The sequence below is a fragment of the Ursus arctos genome, unplaced genomic scaffold (assembly GCF_023065955.2).
Source record: "Ursus arctos isolate Adak ecotype North America unplaced genomic scaffold, UrsArc2.0 scaffold_12, whole genome shotgun sequence".
Taxonomy (NCBI): Eukaryota; Metazoa; Chordata; class Mammalia; order Carnivora; family Ursidae; genus Ursus; species Ursus arctos.
In genome coordinates, this window is record NW_026622786.1 from 55,271,114 (window position 1) to 55,285,352 (window position 14,239).

General features: G+C 48.2%; 1 protein-coding gene across 11 annotated transcripts in view; it reads left to right on the forward strand.

Moving 5' to 3' along the window:
• KANK4 (KN motif and ankyrin repeat domains 4) overlaps positions 1-14,239 on the forward strand; it is a 72,688-nt gene that overhangs the window by 34,658 nt on the left and 23,791 nt on the right. For 6 of the 11 annotated variants that reach the window (XM_048220356.2, XM_048220355.2, XM_048220357.2 and 3 more), the window contains 2 exons: positions 5,671-5,755; positions 12,052-13,983. In XM_048220356.2, the coding sequence (XP_048076313.1) occupies positions 5,740-5,755; positions 12,052-13,983 (1,948 nt within the window). In that variant the 5' untranslated portion in view covers positions 5,671-5,739. Of the gene's footprint in view, positions 1-5,670; positions 5,756-12,042; positions 13,984-14,239 lie in introns of all 11 variants that reach the window. The other 5 variants (XM_044383801.3, XM_044383803.3, XM_057310612.1 and 2 more) reach the window with 1 other exon arrangement.

The following is a 14,239-nucleotide window of genomic DNA, read 5'->3' on the forward strand; positions in this document are numbered from 1 at the left end:
GTGCTGTCTTGGTGTCTTTAGCTCTGGGAACTAACTTTCCAATGAAGGATTTGAGCTTTCTTCCCTCTTCCTGCAAGATTGGGTATCAGCTTATTGAGCATTGAATTCCTGCCTGACCCTACTCCCCTCTTCCCGGGAGTGAAGAGGAAGTCAGTACTTGCTTTTCCAGCAAGGTCACGGATCACCTGACCAAATCTTTTAACAGCTGGGAAGCCAGTGCTGCTGTGCTGAACTCACGAGCCATCAGCTCTGGTCCAGCGGCCAGCACCTTGCTTTCGGCGGGGAGCTGACTCCTCTCGCTCCGGGCGATGGAAGGGGGAGGATGCCAGGCAAGGTAATGTGGCTACAGCTTTCCTCCTGACAGTTTTCCCTGCTTTGCAAAGCTCGAGATTCAGCTGCTGCATTGCAGGCAAAAACGACAGACACTTGCCGAACAATGTGAGAACGGAGTTAATGAGGTTGTGTTCATGTGTCATTTATTGAGAAGGAGTTATCTCTTTGTTTCCTGGGTCGGCGGAAAGTGAGCCAGCTGGAGAACTCCATAGGCAGAGTCCTTTTCAGGAGTGCGGCTCCCCTTCCCGGGTGCTTGGGCTTCAGCCCTCTGGATGCTAAGCAGCACCGTCAGATGCCTCCTGCTTCTCGGCACAGGGCACATTTACACTGGGAGGCATGGGGCCCTGGAATGGGGAAACGGGAAGCTCTCATCATTTTGGCAGGATCCGTAAGAGGTACGCTTAATTTTTTTTTTTTTTTTTTTTTTTTTTTTGTCTTTTGGAAAGAGTGCTTTGTCTTTGCCAGTGATGGTGCACGGATGGACGAGGTTGCTGTTTGGTGCACTACCTTGCTAAATATTTGACTTTGTAAGGTTGAATTCTCCAAGAATTATTGTAGCAATACGGCCGTGCTTGGAGCCAAGCTTTCTTTTCAAGGAAATCCAAGGTGCTATTTACTTTGGCATGCAGCCTGCTCTAGGATGAAATACGGCATTTTTATTATTGCAGAATAAAGAGAGGTTTGAAGAGAGTAAAAGTACAGAACTAGGTTTCAGTTTCAGGACTAAGTACAGGAAGGTTTCTTTGTATTCGGATTTGAGGTTAGGAATGAGATTGTAAACGGCATCATAAAAGGGATGACTGTGGAGAGGGAGAAGGTGTAGGCACACCCTGCAGGAGTCGGGCTGACTGGGGGAGATCGGAACTGTTCCTAATGCGGCCTGGTAGTTACACATGGGCTGTCAGAGTGACTGCGTCTTTGGTGGATTTTGAACGGGCAGCCTCAGTCTCCATCTCTTCACTGCCCGTTGGCTTTGAGAAGTAGTGTGGAGGGATGGAGTCACACAAACTGTGCTACCCAAGTTAACTGCATATCTTTGGACTGGCCACAGAGCCTCTTTGTGCCTTCGATCTCACGTTTGTAACTCAGAGATGCTACCATGAGCCGAGTGTCTGCCACATGTTATGATGTGGGGGTGTGGAGGTGGGGGGGTGAAGGGGCCAGAGATGAGTCCTGCAGGAATTTTGACCTTCACAAGCTCACAGAGTAGGAGGGGAGAAGAGCTAGAGAGAGAGAAAGCTGTATATACTTGAAACATCTAGAATATGATGAGCCAGTGAGAGAGGCTGGGATGGAACTGAGCATTCTTGATCAGAGAGGCCATAAACAAATGAAAAGTTACATAACGACACTAGGTATTGTAAGGTTCTGATCCAGAGGATACAACCTAATGGCATTGAGTAATAAATTGCTTTTTGTCAAAATTTTTAGTGCTTCAGAAGGTTGGAAAATTCCATTTGAAAGGGGAATTCTGCCCAATAAAGCTAATTTCCATATTCTGTTGTATTGCAAAGTAGCATGTGTTGATGTGGACACTTTTCTTCAATTCCACTCGCCAAATCACATCGAACATACACCCTTAGCTAAATTCTAAGCTATCCACCCCGCAGGACCATGACTGTGGCCAGAGTACAAAAGGAGGCTGGGGTGGGTGAGGGTACCAGTGGCGGGAAGTGGGCATGACAGTTCCCTCCTTTCCTTCTTGTGTCTACACCTTTTGAGTGAAAGCTTGCTAAGCCCTCTTCTTCAGAGAGTTGGGGTGTCAGCTCCATTTAATTTCTGTAACCTTGGAATGATGAATTTCAGTAAAATTCAAGTCTAAAAGATCTATTAGAAATCTCCATAGAGTTCTTTTTTTTTTTTTTAAAGATTTATTTGAGAGCAGGGGGGAGGGGGGAGGGGGAGAGGGAGAGACTTCAGGCAGACTGCCCTGAGTGCAGAGCCTGATGCGGGGCTTGATCCCACAAACCTAAGACCATGACCCAAGCTGAAACCAAGAGTCGAACGCTTAACCGACTGAACCATCCACATGCCCCTCTGTAGAGTTCTTTTTAGTGCAATTTGACCTAATGTGTGCTGCATAATTATCTGACGACCTAGAATTTGGTACATTAAGGGCTGAATCCTAACTCAGACCAAAGGCAGTGAGTGTGACTGAACTCTCCAAGGTGGGAGAGTTTGTGTCAAAGATCCATCTGCACCCAGGTGGCTCCCTTTTGCTTACAAGGAGCCTTGTTGCTCAGTGTCGGTCTTGAAGAAGCAGATCACACACACCTTTGGCCAAGAGGCCTTACAAGAGAGTATTCTCCTTATCTGTCCCAGGAGGCTTTTGCGAATACTTGTGGGAGAAGCAGAGAAGCATCAAAGTCAGGAATATCCCCCCCCCCCGCCCCGCCTCAGAGAGAGCTAAGGATCAGTCACAGCACTGAGGCTGGGCAAATGTTTACAAATCACTTCCCAGGACATGATTGGAGTCGGCTAGACTTGAAGGCAAATCCTGCTCTGACTGACACCTGCTTGTGTTGTGACCTTTGGCAGGCCTAGAAACTTTCTCAGCCTCAGTATCCCTACCTGAAAAATGGGACAATAATAATAATCTCCTTGGGGTTATGGTGAGGATTGCATGAAAGAATTCGAGCATGTCAAGTGCTTTGAACTCTGCCTGTTGCTCAGAAATGATATGGGGTGTGAAGAAGAAGGGAGCAGAAGGGAGAGGAGAAGCCATGACAATGGAGAGACAGGCTGAGGGGCCGAGCTCAGGGTTCGTGTCCTCACCCTTCTCTTCCCCAGACTTCACCTTGAAGCTGCCAAGCCTCTCCTGCCCACCAGCATCTGGTAGGCTCCCCCACCGACTGCAGACTGCCGACCTGCGGCATTATCAGCTGCGGTGTGCTCTGCCCGGAAACCCTCTCTTGCTTTTCTTAAAAAAAAAAATTTTTTTTGAAATTGAGATAATTGAGACAAAACTGACATATAATATTGTATTGGTTTTAGGTGTACAACATAATGACTTGATATTTTTATACAGTGTGCAATGGCTTCCACAGTATGTCTAGTTAATATCTGCAGCCATACTTACAAGCTATGTAACACAGTTACATAGTTACAAACTATTTTTACCAGAACTTTTAAAAAATTCCTGTTTGATTAACATACAGTATTGCATTAGTTTCAGGTGTACAGTATAGTGATTCAACAATTCTAAGCATTACTCAGTCTCAGTGTGGTAAGTGTGCTCTTAACCCCCTTTATCTATTTTGCCCAACCCCCAACCTATCTCCCCTCTGGTAACCATCTGTTTGTTCTCTACAGTTAAGAGTCTGTTGTTTGTCTCTTTTTTGTTTATTTGGTTTCTTAAATTCCACATGACTGAAATCATATGGTATTTATCTTTCTCTGACTGACTTATTTCACTTAGCATTATACCCTCTAGGTCCATCCATGTTGCAAATGGCAAGATTTCACTCTTTTTGATGGCTGAGTGATAGTCCATTGTGTATATGTGTGTGTGTGTACACATATACACATCACACTTATGATGAAGACTTTTAAGATCTACTCTCTACATCTCTATGATTTATTTATAACTGAAGTTTGTACCGTTTGACCACCATCACCCATTTCATCCACCCCCCACCCCCTGCCTCTGACAGCCACCAATCTGTTCTCTGTACCCATGAAATCGGGTGTTTTTAGATTCTACAAATAAATGAGATCATATGCTATTTGTCTCTCTCTGACTTATTTCACTTAGCATAGTGCCCTCAAGATCCATGCACGTTGTCACAAATGGCCAAGATCTCCTTCTTTGTCATGGCTGAACAGTATTTCATTGCATATATTTACCACACTCCTTCTTTTCTTTTGGTGGGCAGCAAAGCAAGGTTTATTGAGCTATGCTAAAGTGACAATATAAACCTCCCAAAGACGGAAGGGACCCGAGAGGGTTGCCCTTTACCACACTTTCTTTACCCTTTCATCTACTGATGGACACTTAGGTGGTTTCGGAACCTTTTCTTTCTAGCAAGAGAAAACCTCCCTCTCCTCAGGTTAGAACCTTCCAGATCTCTCCACTTGCTGCCTCCTTAGTAGCCACTTGTGTCCTACTTCTCCCCAGCGCCTCTCTACTCCAGCTCTATGCCACCTCCAAACTCAAGTACTTGTTGCCCCCAAAGTGGGTGAGGTACTCATGTTGGCATTCCCTCTGCAAGGACTGCCTCTGCACCTAGAACCCGGGCCTGCCCTTCCGGGCTCTGTCACACTTGCACAGGGAAAGGCCCCTCTGGCAGCTGCATTGGAATGTGGTTAGGAGCGCTCACACAGAGAGGGTACATGAAATTTTGCTGGGCAAACTTTAGACTTCCTTTCATTTGGTAGGCCTCATATTTCCCAGCCTTCTTCCCCAGTTTACTTGTTTGTTCCCCTTTTTTCCATCCTGGGTTGTTGGAGGCCACCCCTCATCCATCTCTTACTCCCAGTTTCCCCCAACCCTTCCCTCATCCCCCACACGCTTCTCTGGTCTGGAATTCATTGTCAAGCACATTGGAATTCCTGAAACAACCCTGCATCCACAGCTGAGGTGTCAGATAATTCATTGTTATGATGTGTGTGGAGTTACAATCATAAAAAGACAATTTCCTGGGTGATTTATTATAATGGGGGCAGGAGCCAGGCTGTTTACCATTCAAAGAAAGAGTCCTGGGAATGGATTAAAACTTTGGGGAGAATTTATGATCAAATCTCAAGGTATCCTAATTCAGTCAGGACAGTCTTCCGCTTGAATAGTTCTGATGTCTTTGGAGCACCCAGCTTGAACTTGCCCTGCCCTGCCCAAGGTCAGACATCTGAGGACCAGTGCCTCCTCAGTACTTGCAATGATCTCACACCTGTTTTGAATCTGATTGGGATGTCACACATCATTTACAGGTACTCTGATTCCATTTTTTCCCCCAAAAATGGATTCGAATTCTTTCACCATGACGGAGGGGAGAAGATTACAGCTTCTGATGTTGTGGAAGGAGTACCATGCTGGTTGTCAGAGCTCTGGGCCTGGCTCTACCCCCTTTGAGAGAATGCTGAGAGGCCCCACAAAAAAGCAATTAACTTCTGTGCCTCAGTTTCTTCATCACCGCTCAATAATGCCAAGTGAGGGGGTTGGGCCAAATACTTCCTTTGGTGTTGACCATCGCTAACATCCTGTGAAGATATGCCCAGGATGGGACACACTCTTGGAGGAGTGTGGAGCTCCCAGGCACCCCTGGGAGAAAGGCAGGGATGGGAGTTCTTTGGGGTGATATTGCCTCCATACTTAACGCTAACTGCCCTTCTTTCTTTCAGGACTCTTGGAGTTGTACAGACTTATCGGATGAAGAGTACCTGAGAGACTGACAGTCTGCATTCCCTAAGATGGAGAAGACAGATGGTAGGCAGGCTGCTCTGTATAACCTGGTCTAAAGTGAGCACTTGGGTTGGAAAAGGATTGCTACCATAGATCCTAGAAACAGCCTAAGGGAGGCACACAAGAGACATTCCCCACATAGGCAGTGGTGGGAGACCCAAACTATGTATTTTAGGTATGAACAAGAGAAAGTAGAGCAGTAGAGGATAAGAATGAAGCCTTATGGTTTATGTCCAACTTCTGGAATTGTTGGACAGTTTTTTCATCTCTTCCAAGCACCAAGAAGGGAGCAAGATGCTCTCACTCATTACCCTCCTTTTAAGGATGAGGAATTTGAGATCTGAGAAAGAGGCACAATATGGTGAAAGAGCCTCCATGCATACCTGGGTGATTCTCCTGTTATTTAACTCCTCTGAGCCTCGTCTCTTCATGTATCAGTTAGCTTTGCTGTGTAACAAACCACTCAAAATTTACTGACCTAAAATAAAGACATTTACTATTTCTGGAAAGATTCTGTGGGTTGTCTGGGCCATTTTTCTGGGCTGGGCCAGCATAGTCTTCTGGATGACTTGGCTGAAGGGTTTAGAATGGCCACTTACATGTCTTTTGGTTGACTCCATTTCACCTGGGGCACAGGTGATGATTTGGCCATGTGTTTCTCATCATGCAACAGGTTAGCTGGGGCCTATTCACATGCTGGCAGAAGGGTTCCAAGCACAGCAAAAACAGACAAACCCCAATGTGCCAGCAATTTTCAAGTCTCTGCATATGTCACACTTGCTGCTGCCCCACTGGCCAAAGCAGGTCACAAGCCCAAGCTCAGGGTCAGTGTGGGAGGGGAGGGTCCAAGAGTGGGGTATGATTGTGGCTGTTTCTGCAAACAGTCTACCACATCTCGTTTATAAGCAGGTATTAATACCTACTTTATAAGGTTGGTAAAATACTAAATGAAATAATGCATGCAAAGTCGTTGAGTAACAACAAATGTTTTCATGAATACTCCCCTCATCCCCTGCCCAGGAAACTTACTGAAGGTCATAGACTGGTCTCTGATCCTGACTTCTTTTTTTTTTTTTAAGATTTTATTTTTAAGTCATCTCTATACCCAACATGGGGCTCGAACCCATAATCTTGAGATCAAGAGTCACATGCTTCACCGACTGAACCAGCCAGGCACCCCTGCCCCTCCGCCCCCATCTGACTTCTAACAAAACGCTCTTTCCAGATCACCAAATGTCGGGAAACAGGAGTGCCATAATCTCCCTGAACCACATGACCCTTCACTGGGGTCTCAGGGACCAGACAGCAGCCCCAGCCCTGCGTCTTCCTTCTTTCCAAATGTAGTCACTGTGCATTTCAAGAGTCTGCCTTTCTCCCCAGAGAGCTGCCTTTTCATGGAAGTGGTCCCACAGAACACCAGCTCATTCTCTTCATGCCCCGGGGGCCTGTCATTCCTGCCTGCCTCATTTGTCCCCGCTCAGCAGCCTCAGCCCTGCTGTGCTCCTCCACAGCTAGCTCCAGAAAGGCACCCCTCCCCTCAACGAAATAAAGGCAGAAGAGGGAAAAGCTTCTGTCGCTGTCTTGGCCTTCTGAAGAGGCTCATTAAATTTCCCTTCCTTCCGGCTGTGTTTTCGGCCTCTTTCTCTATAGTTTCTGTCTTTCCTATTTCCTTCAGAAACCGAGTATAGGCTTTTAGACTTTTCTTTCACGCATTAAATACCTCTGATTCATTAGCTCACCTGCTGAACGTCACTGTGTTCCTCAAGATAATCATGGTGGCATCTCCCTTCCGTAGGCCCCTTCTAAGCCCCTTTCTTGCATCGGTATGTGAGTCTTAGGCTCATGACAGTGTTTGCGGGTCATTTCCAAGGGTCTGGTTATCTGGCGCGCTTTCAGACCAAGACTCTGTAGGGAATCCTAGGTACCACTGAACCTATAAATCTTACTTTTTTCTTCTCCCCTGACTCATTTCCTCAGTTCCTCCAGAATTATCTTCTTGGACTCTTGAGGCTGTCATTCTAACACAGAGCTAAATATTCCGAAGAACGAGCATACCCTCAGTGAATCCTCCCCTGCCCCACTCAGAACCAGCCCGTCTTGCCTTTCTTGAGTACCTGCGCCATGTTCTCTCTATCGCATTCACACTAACAACTACAACAACTCTGTAAGTTATGTATTATTATTACATGTTACAAATGGAGAAACTGAGGCATAAGGAAATTCAATAATCTGCCCAGAATCACCGAAGTAGGAAATGACAGACCCAAGATTCAAATCCAGCCAGTCCGGCTATATGTTCGTTTATCCGATCAGAAGCTCATTTTGAGCAGAGATGGTCCTCTTAATTAATTCTTGCCCTGGCCCAGTGCCCGGAATTCTGAGCTCCTTCATACCTGTCACCAGGTAGAATTAAGAGGAGCAGAGCCAAATGTGAGCACAGGTCTGCTGGCGTATCAGATCAACGCTCTCATGCAAGGTCCAGCATTCCTTTTACACTGGGAGGAAGAGAAGGAACACAGTGGTGGGTGGCAGGTGGAGCAGCTCTGTGTGTGTGTGTGTGTGTGTGTGTGTGTGTGTGTGTGTGTGCGCGTGCGTGCCTAGCTTAGGAAAGCACCTATGAAACCCATCATCCTGGATAGCTGCTCCGTCTCACAGACTCCTTTGGTTTCCTTCAGTCTCCCTTGTGGAAGATTTTGCCTTTGAATCTGCTCTTTCTTATTTGATGCTATTCTTGTATTTGTGCTCTGGACCCGCTCCCAGAGGCCACCAGGTAAATCAGCCTCAATTGAATTGAGGCAATAAGCAGATAAATAATGCAGCCTCTCCTTTAGGAGAGTTCTTTGCCTTCCAGGTCATAAATCTGCTCTCTACTTAACTTTAGACAAATATCTCCTGATTTGGCCTGTCCCTGTAATCCAGGAGGCTGCTGAGTCAACCAGGAGGCCTAAGAGGACAGCTGAGAATAGCCTGGAAATCTAATGGACAGCAATAACTCTCACTTACTAAAACTACCAGTGTGCCTCTTTGGGGGACAGCAGGTTGGCAAATAAATAAATAAATAAGTAAGTAAGTAAGTAAGTAAGTAAGTGTGGGTGAAGTGAAATTTGGTGTTTTGGCGGGGCTTGAGAAGTATTCACTCCTTACTGCCTGAAGTTCAGGTCCCTGCCACAGAAACAGTGGAACCCAGCAAGGACCACCCTGTGGGTCAGCCCAGTGCCTCCCTCTGTCCCCTGCCACGGTCGTGGTGTAACTGCCCACAGGCCCTATGGCTCTCCTGAGCATCGAGCCTGGCAGTCTTGACTGTGTCAGTGTGCACAACGCCAGCCTGCACGTGTCTAGTTGGCTTTGTTTAGTTCTTTGGGGATAACTGTACTTCTCTAAGCACAGAAGGCCACCAGACAGCACGTGGCACTGACCGAAAGGAGAGAGGGAAGAGCTCGGGCCTAGCATGCCAGCACCTTTAGGGGAAAAGCAACCCCAAGAAGCTACCCCAGGTAGCGCCATCATTTGCACCTTTTCCTTAACTGGTCCCCTTCCCTTCAGTGCCTTTAGCTTCTCTTACCTGGAGCATGTCAGCAGGCTCCCAGATGGTCTCAGGGCCTTTGGTTTGTCCTTCTTCCAGTCCTCTGTGAGGACGCTCTTTGTGACGCTACCGTTGATTACCTGGGGAGTAGAGTCAAGGCTTGTTGGTGTGCATGCAAGCTGCCCAAGACCTGGTTCTTTCTGACCTTCCCAACGGTCTCCTTCTCCTGTTCAGCCTTCCCTACCACACTTGGCGCTCCAGCCACATCACCGGCACTTACAGAACCCCAGAATACTGTAGCACTTCATACCTCCGTGCCTTTGCACATTCTCCAACGTGTGTCTGGAATCTGTCCTGGCTATTTATTACTGCATTACAAACACGACAAAACCCAGTGGCTGAAAACAAGGATATATTACTGACACAGCTTAGGAGGGTGGTTCTCACTCAGAGTCCCTCCTGTCATTGAAATCAGATAATGGCTGAGGCTGGAGTCCTCTGAAGGCTCACGCCTGGAGCCTGGGCTAGGATGGCTGGAACAGCCTGGGCTGGTGAGGAAGCTCTCTCCCTCTTTCCACATCTCCCTCTATGGGACTGTTTGGCTTTCTCACAGTACGGCAGTCTCAGGGGAGTTGGACTTGGTATATGGCATCTGACCTCCTACTGAGTGGAACTTACAGGCTTCTCATGACCTAGCCTTGAAATTCTCTCAGTATCATTTCTACCATATTATTTTGGTCAAAGTCACAGGCCAGATCAGATTCAAAGGGGTGGAGAAATAGACTCCGCCTCTCGGTGTGGGATTCCTTTGCCTGTATAGAGAGGGTGGGAAGTGATGGTGGCCATCTTGGACATAAACATCTACGATGTCTTTCACCCTCTTGTTCTGGCAAATTCCTGTTTGTTCATTTTATGCCCAATCTTATGTCACTTTTGTGAAGTCATCCCTCTCCTTCCAAGGCAGAATTAGGGTCCTTCTTCTCCTGAAGAAATTGGGAAAATAAGTCAGGAAGGCTGCCTTTTGGGCACGTATCTGTTACCATCCTTGGCACACCACATTGTACCTATTGGTGTTTCTCCTACTTTACCATGCAGTTCTTTTTTTTTTTTTTTTAAGATTTTATTTATTTATTTGACAGAGAGAGACAGCCAGCGAAAGAGGGAACACAAGCAGGGGGAGTAGGAGAGGAAGAAGCAGGCTCCCAGCAGAGTAGGGAGCCCGATGCGGGACTTGACCCCCAGGGTCCTGGGATCACGCCCTGAGCTGAAGGCAGATGCTTAACGACTGAGCCACCCAGGCGCCCCTACCATGCATTTTCTGAGGGCGGGCTGTACCTGATTAATCTCTGTGTCCTTAGGATCTAGCTTAGCAACCAACACATAGGTGCGCAAAAAACAGTGGTTGAAGTGAGCAAATTGAATTACTACTATTTTGTAACTTTGTCCCCAGGGCCCATTACCCTTAGAACCAAGCAATCAGTCAGGCACAGAGAATTTGTGGAGCCCCTCCTGTGTGCCCAGACAAATCAGCTTCCACTATGGGGCTTCGGTTCTATTTTGTGTTTCCACAAAGATAATAGCTACAATATTCAGTATACATTGAATAGTCATCATTGTTCAAAGCACTTTATATGTATAAATTAGTCAGGTCTCACCAGAATCTCACCTTGCTATTAGTATTCCCACTGTAGAGATGATGAGATACAGGGAAGCTAAGTAATTCCCCAAGAACTGAAGTTTGGACCAGGCTTTTGACTCTGCCTTCTCATCTCTGTGCTGCCCACTAATGTTCTCTCCTGAGCTAAGCATTTTTGCGGCATGTTTAGCAGAATGTCACAGAGCTAATAAGGGGTATTACATGAGAACTGACTGTTTGACTTGAAGAAGAGGATACTTGGAGACGAGTCCTTATGGATTCAGCCGAAGGACTGACTTGTCCTCAGCATCCTCTGCTGGAGTCAAGAACACCAATGGTGCCTTGGTGTGATGGAGAACATTCTCACTGCTATGTCCCCTGACAGTCTGGGCTGCCCTGAAAAGTCATGGGAGGAGGTAGGCCAATGTCCCTTCGACATGGCCCTTGTCCCTCACCACCTTTTATCCAGTCTGTGAAGAACGTGGTATTTCCTCACTTGACATGAGTTTTTGAAAGTGAAGTTCATGTTGGGTAAGCACTCTGCAGTTTTCAGGTGGAAAAGAGCATGGGCTGAGTGTGATTACACAGGCCAGTTCTCTCTGATCTTCATGTGCCTGGAGGCTCACCCAGATGAGGATGCTTACATAACGCAGAAGGCATGACTCCTTGATATCTCTGGCTTCAGCGAGATTTCCTAGTATCCATTTGAATAATGGGAGGTTCTGTCTTAATGTTGAGGCAATTGTGTACCTTATCCTTCAAAACCCTCAATATTCATAATTGCCAATTAGTACCCTGATCTGGCAGATTCCTGGCCGCTTCAGTTCGGCAATTACATGACTCAAAACCAGAAAAACAGTACAAGACTATTTTCTTTTGCTGGCCTGCCGGCAGATTCCACAGCAATAACTGAGATGAATACTGCAAATTGGAAACTACTTCCTCTTACCTATTTCCTTGCAGACATTGGCTAAGTACACATTGATTTAATAACCTGGATTCTCAGCATGACCGGAAGACTGTGAGCATCTCAGCTTAATTTAGAGGCAGGGACATTTAGGAGAAGTCTCACGTGAGAGCGTTAAGTCTAAATCACACATATGAGGCCTCACCACCCATAATTCTTATTAACATTGTGCTTCTTTTTTACATGTCTCCCAGCCAAAGACCAATCCTCTCAGGGGGATGAAGAGAAGGGCCCTCCAAAGAGCCACCCCTACTCTGTGGAGACCCCGTATGGTTTTCATCTGGATCTGGACTTCCTCAAGTATGTGGATGACATTGAGAAGGGAAACACCATCAGAAGGATTCCTATCCACAGAAGGGCCAAGCAGGCCAAGTTCAGCACTTTGCCTCGAAACTTCAGCCTTCCTGACAGCAGGGCTCGTCCCCACACTGCTCTTCCCCACCAAAACTGGTCTCCAGTGGTGCCGAGGAAGGTGTCACTGGGGACAGAGGAGCGAGCCCAGGCGCTGCCACCTGGCGAACTCCCACAAACCTCCACCAGCGGGAGCGAGGTGAGCTACCACAGGAAGGCCCTACTGGCAGAGACAGTCAGACATTTGGAGGCCGCTGCTCCCAGGGAGGCTGAGCTGGCCCCCGGGAGTGGACGGCCCCAGCTCTTGAGAGCATCCAGCATGCCAGCCACACTGCTACAAAACAGGGCCTCAGAGGACTCAAGCCTAAACTCAGGTCCCCCCACACCTCCAGCACTTCCTCCACTTCAGGGGGAAGGCAATGCCTGTGATGGCACTTTTGGCCCTGCAGACGGATTTGCAGGTTTTCAGAACTCTACCCCACGAGCAACAACACAACTCAAAGTCAGAGAGTTTGGGGACCTGGTGCCAGGGATTCCAGAGCTGGTCCAGGAGGGCACTGAGCCTCCAGAGGATGAAGATGAAGAGGAGGCTCTAAATCACCTCTCTTTCCCAAGTCCTCCCTTCCTATCCCAGGATGCACTTGTAGTTCTAGAGGATGAAGAAGATGAACACAAAACCAGAGAAGCAGAGGTGGTGGTTACCCCTGGCTCCCCAACACCAAGCCCCCCACCCTTGCCATCACCCATTCCTGAGAATGAGTTCCCCCTAGAAGAAATCGAGCTCAACATCAGCAAGATCCCACCTCCACCACCTGTGGAGATAGATGTGAGAAGCATTGGCATCCGGGTCACGGAGGAAAGCCTGGGCCTCCCTGCCATGGATCCCGGAAGCATCTCCAGCCTGAAGAAACGGCTGTCTGCCCTCGAGAGTGAGCTTTCTGGAAGAACCGAGGAACTGGCCCAGGTCAGAGCTGCCCTCCAGCAGCAGGAGGAGGAAATCAAGGCCAGAGGGCAGAGGATTCAAGAGCTAGAGCACACTGTAGCTCAACTGGCAGAAAAGCTCAGCCATGAGAACACCACAGACACTCAGGGCCAGACTGATGCCATGGTCAACACTGACCCCCTCCATGGGCTCTTGACCAGGGAGTCATGTGACAAGAGCATTGAGGTCAACCTTCCGGGCAGCACAGGATCTGAAAGCTGGAGGGCTGAAGGAGAAGAGAATGGCCTCTTAGGGGGGCAAGTCAGCCACAAACCAGGGGATCGGAGCCCAGCAGAACTCATGCCACAGCTGTCACTGCCGCAAGGACCTGAGATGGTCCTCACCCCCTCTTTACCTAGTTGCCTCTCCACTGAGCTAAGGATCGAAGAAGCAGGCTCTGAGCAGGAGGGAAGCCCTCAGGTGGGAGCTGAGGGTCTGGGCAAGGGAGCAGGAGGCTCTTCATGGAGCAGCGACAGAAAGATGCCCCCAGCAGGGCGAGAGGAGGCCAGTTCAGAGCTGCCGGGGAAGGAGCGCTCCAGGAGGCCACCAAGCTCGCCCACAGATGCCACTCTTGGCCAATACGTTAAGAAGATCCAGGAACTCCTGCAGGAGCAGTGGAGCTGCCTGGAGCACGGGTACCCGGAGCTGGCCAGCGCCATCAAGCAGCCTGCCTCCAAGCTCAGCAGCATCCAGAGCCAGCTGCTGAGCTCCCTCAACCTGCTGCTGTCCGCCTACTCGGCCCACGTGCCACCCCAGCAGGAGCCCCCGGCCCCCTCTACCTCCCCGCCGATGGGTAAATACTGGTCCCTGAGACAGGGAACCATTTCTCCTTTACCTGACGAGTCAAAGGGAAAACAGATTTTAATTGCATGAGTCTATTTTTCAAAATAGAGCACCTCCAGGAACCGAGTGGAACAAACAGCCATCTATGTAACAGTGGAGGCACTGTGCCCCTACTCTCGTCCTGGCTCTAAGGCTGGGACTGACTGCAGGGCAGCCACATATAGATGGTACAGAGAGCACAGGGCACAAAGATGCCAGCTGGGAAG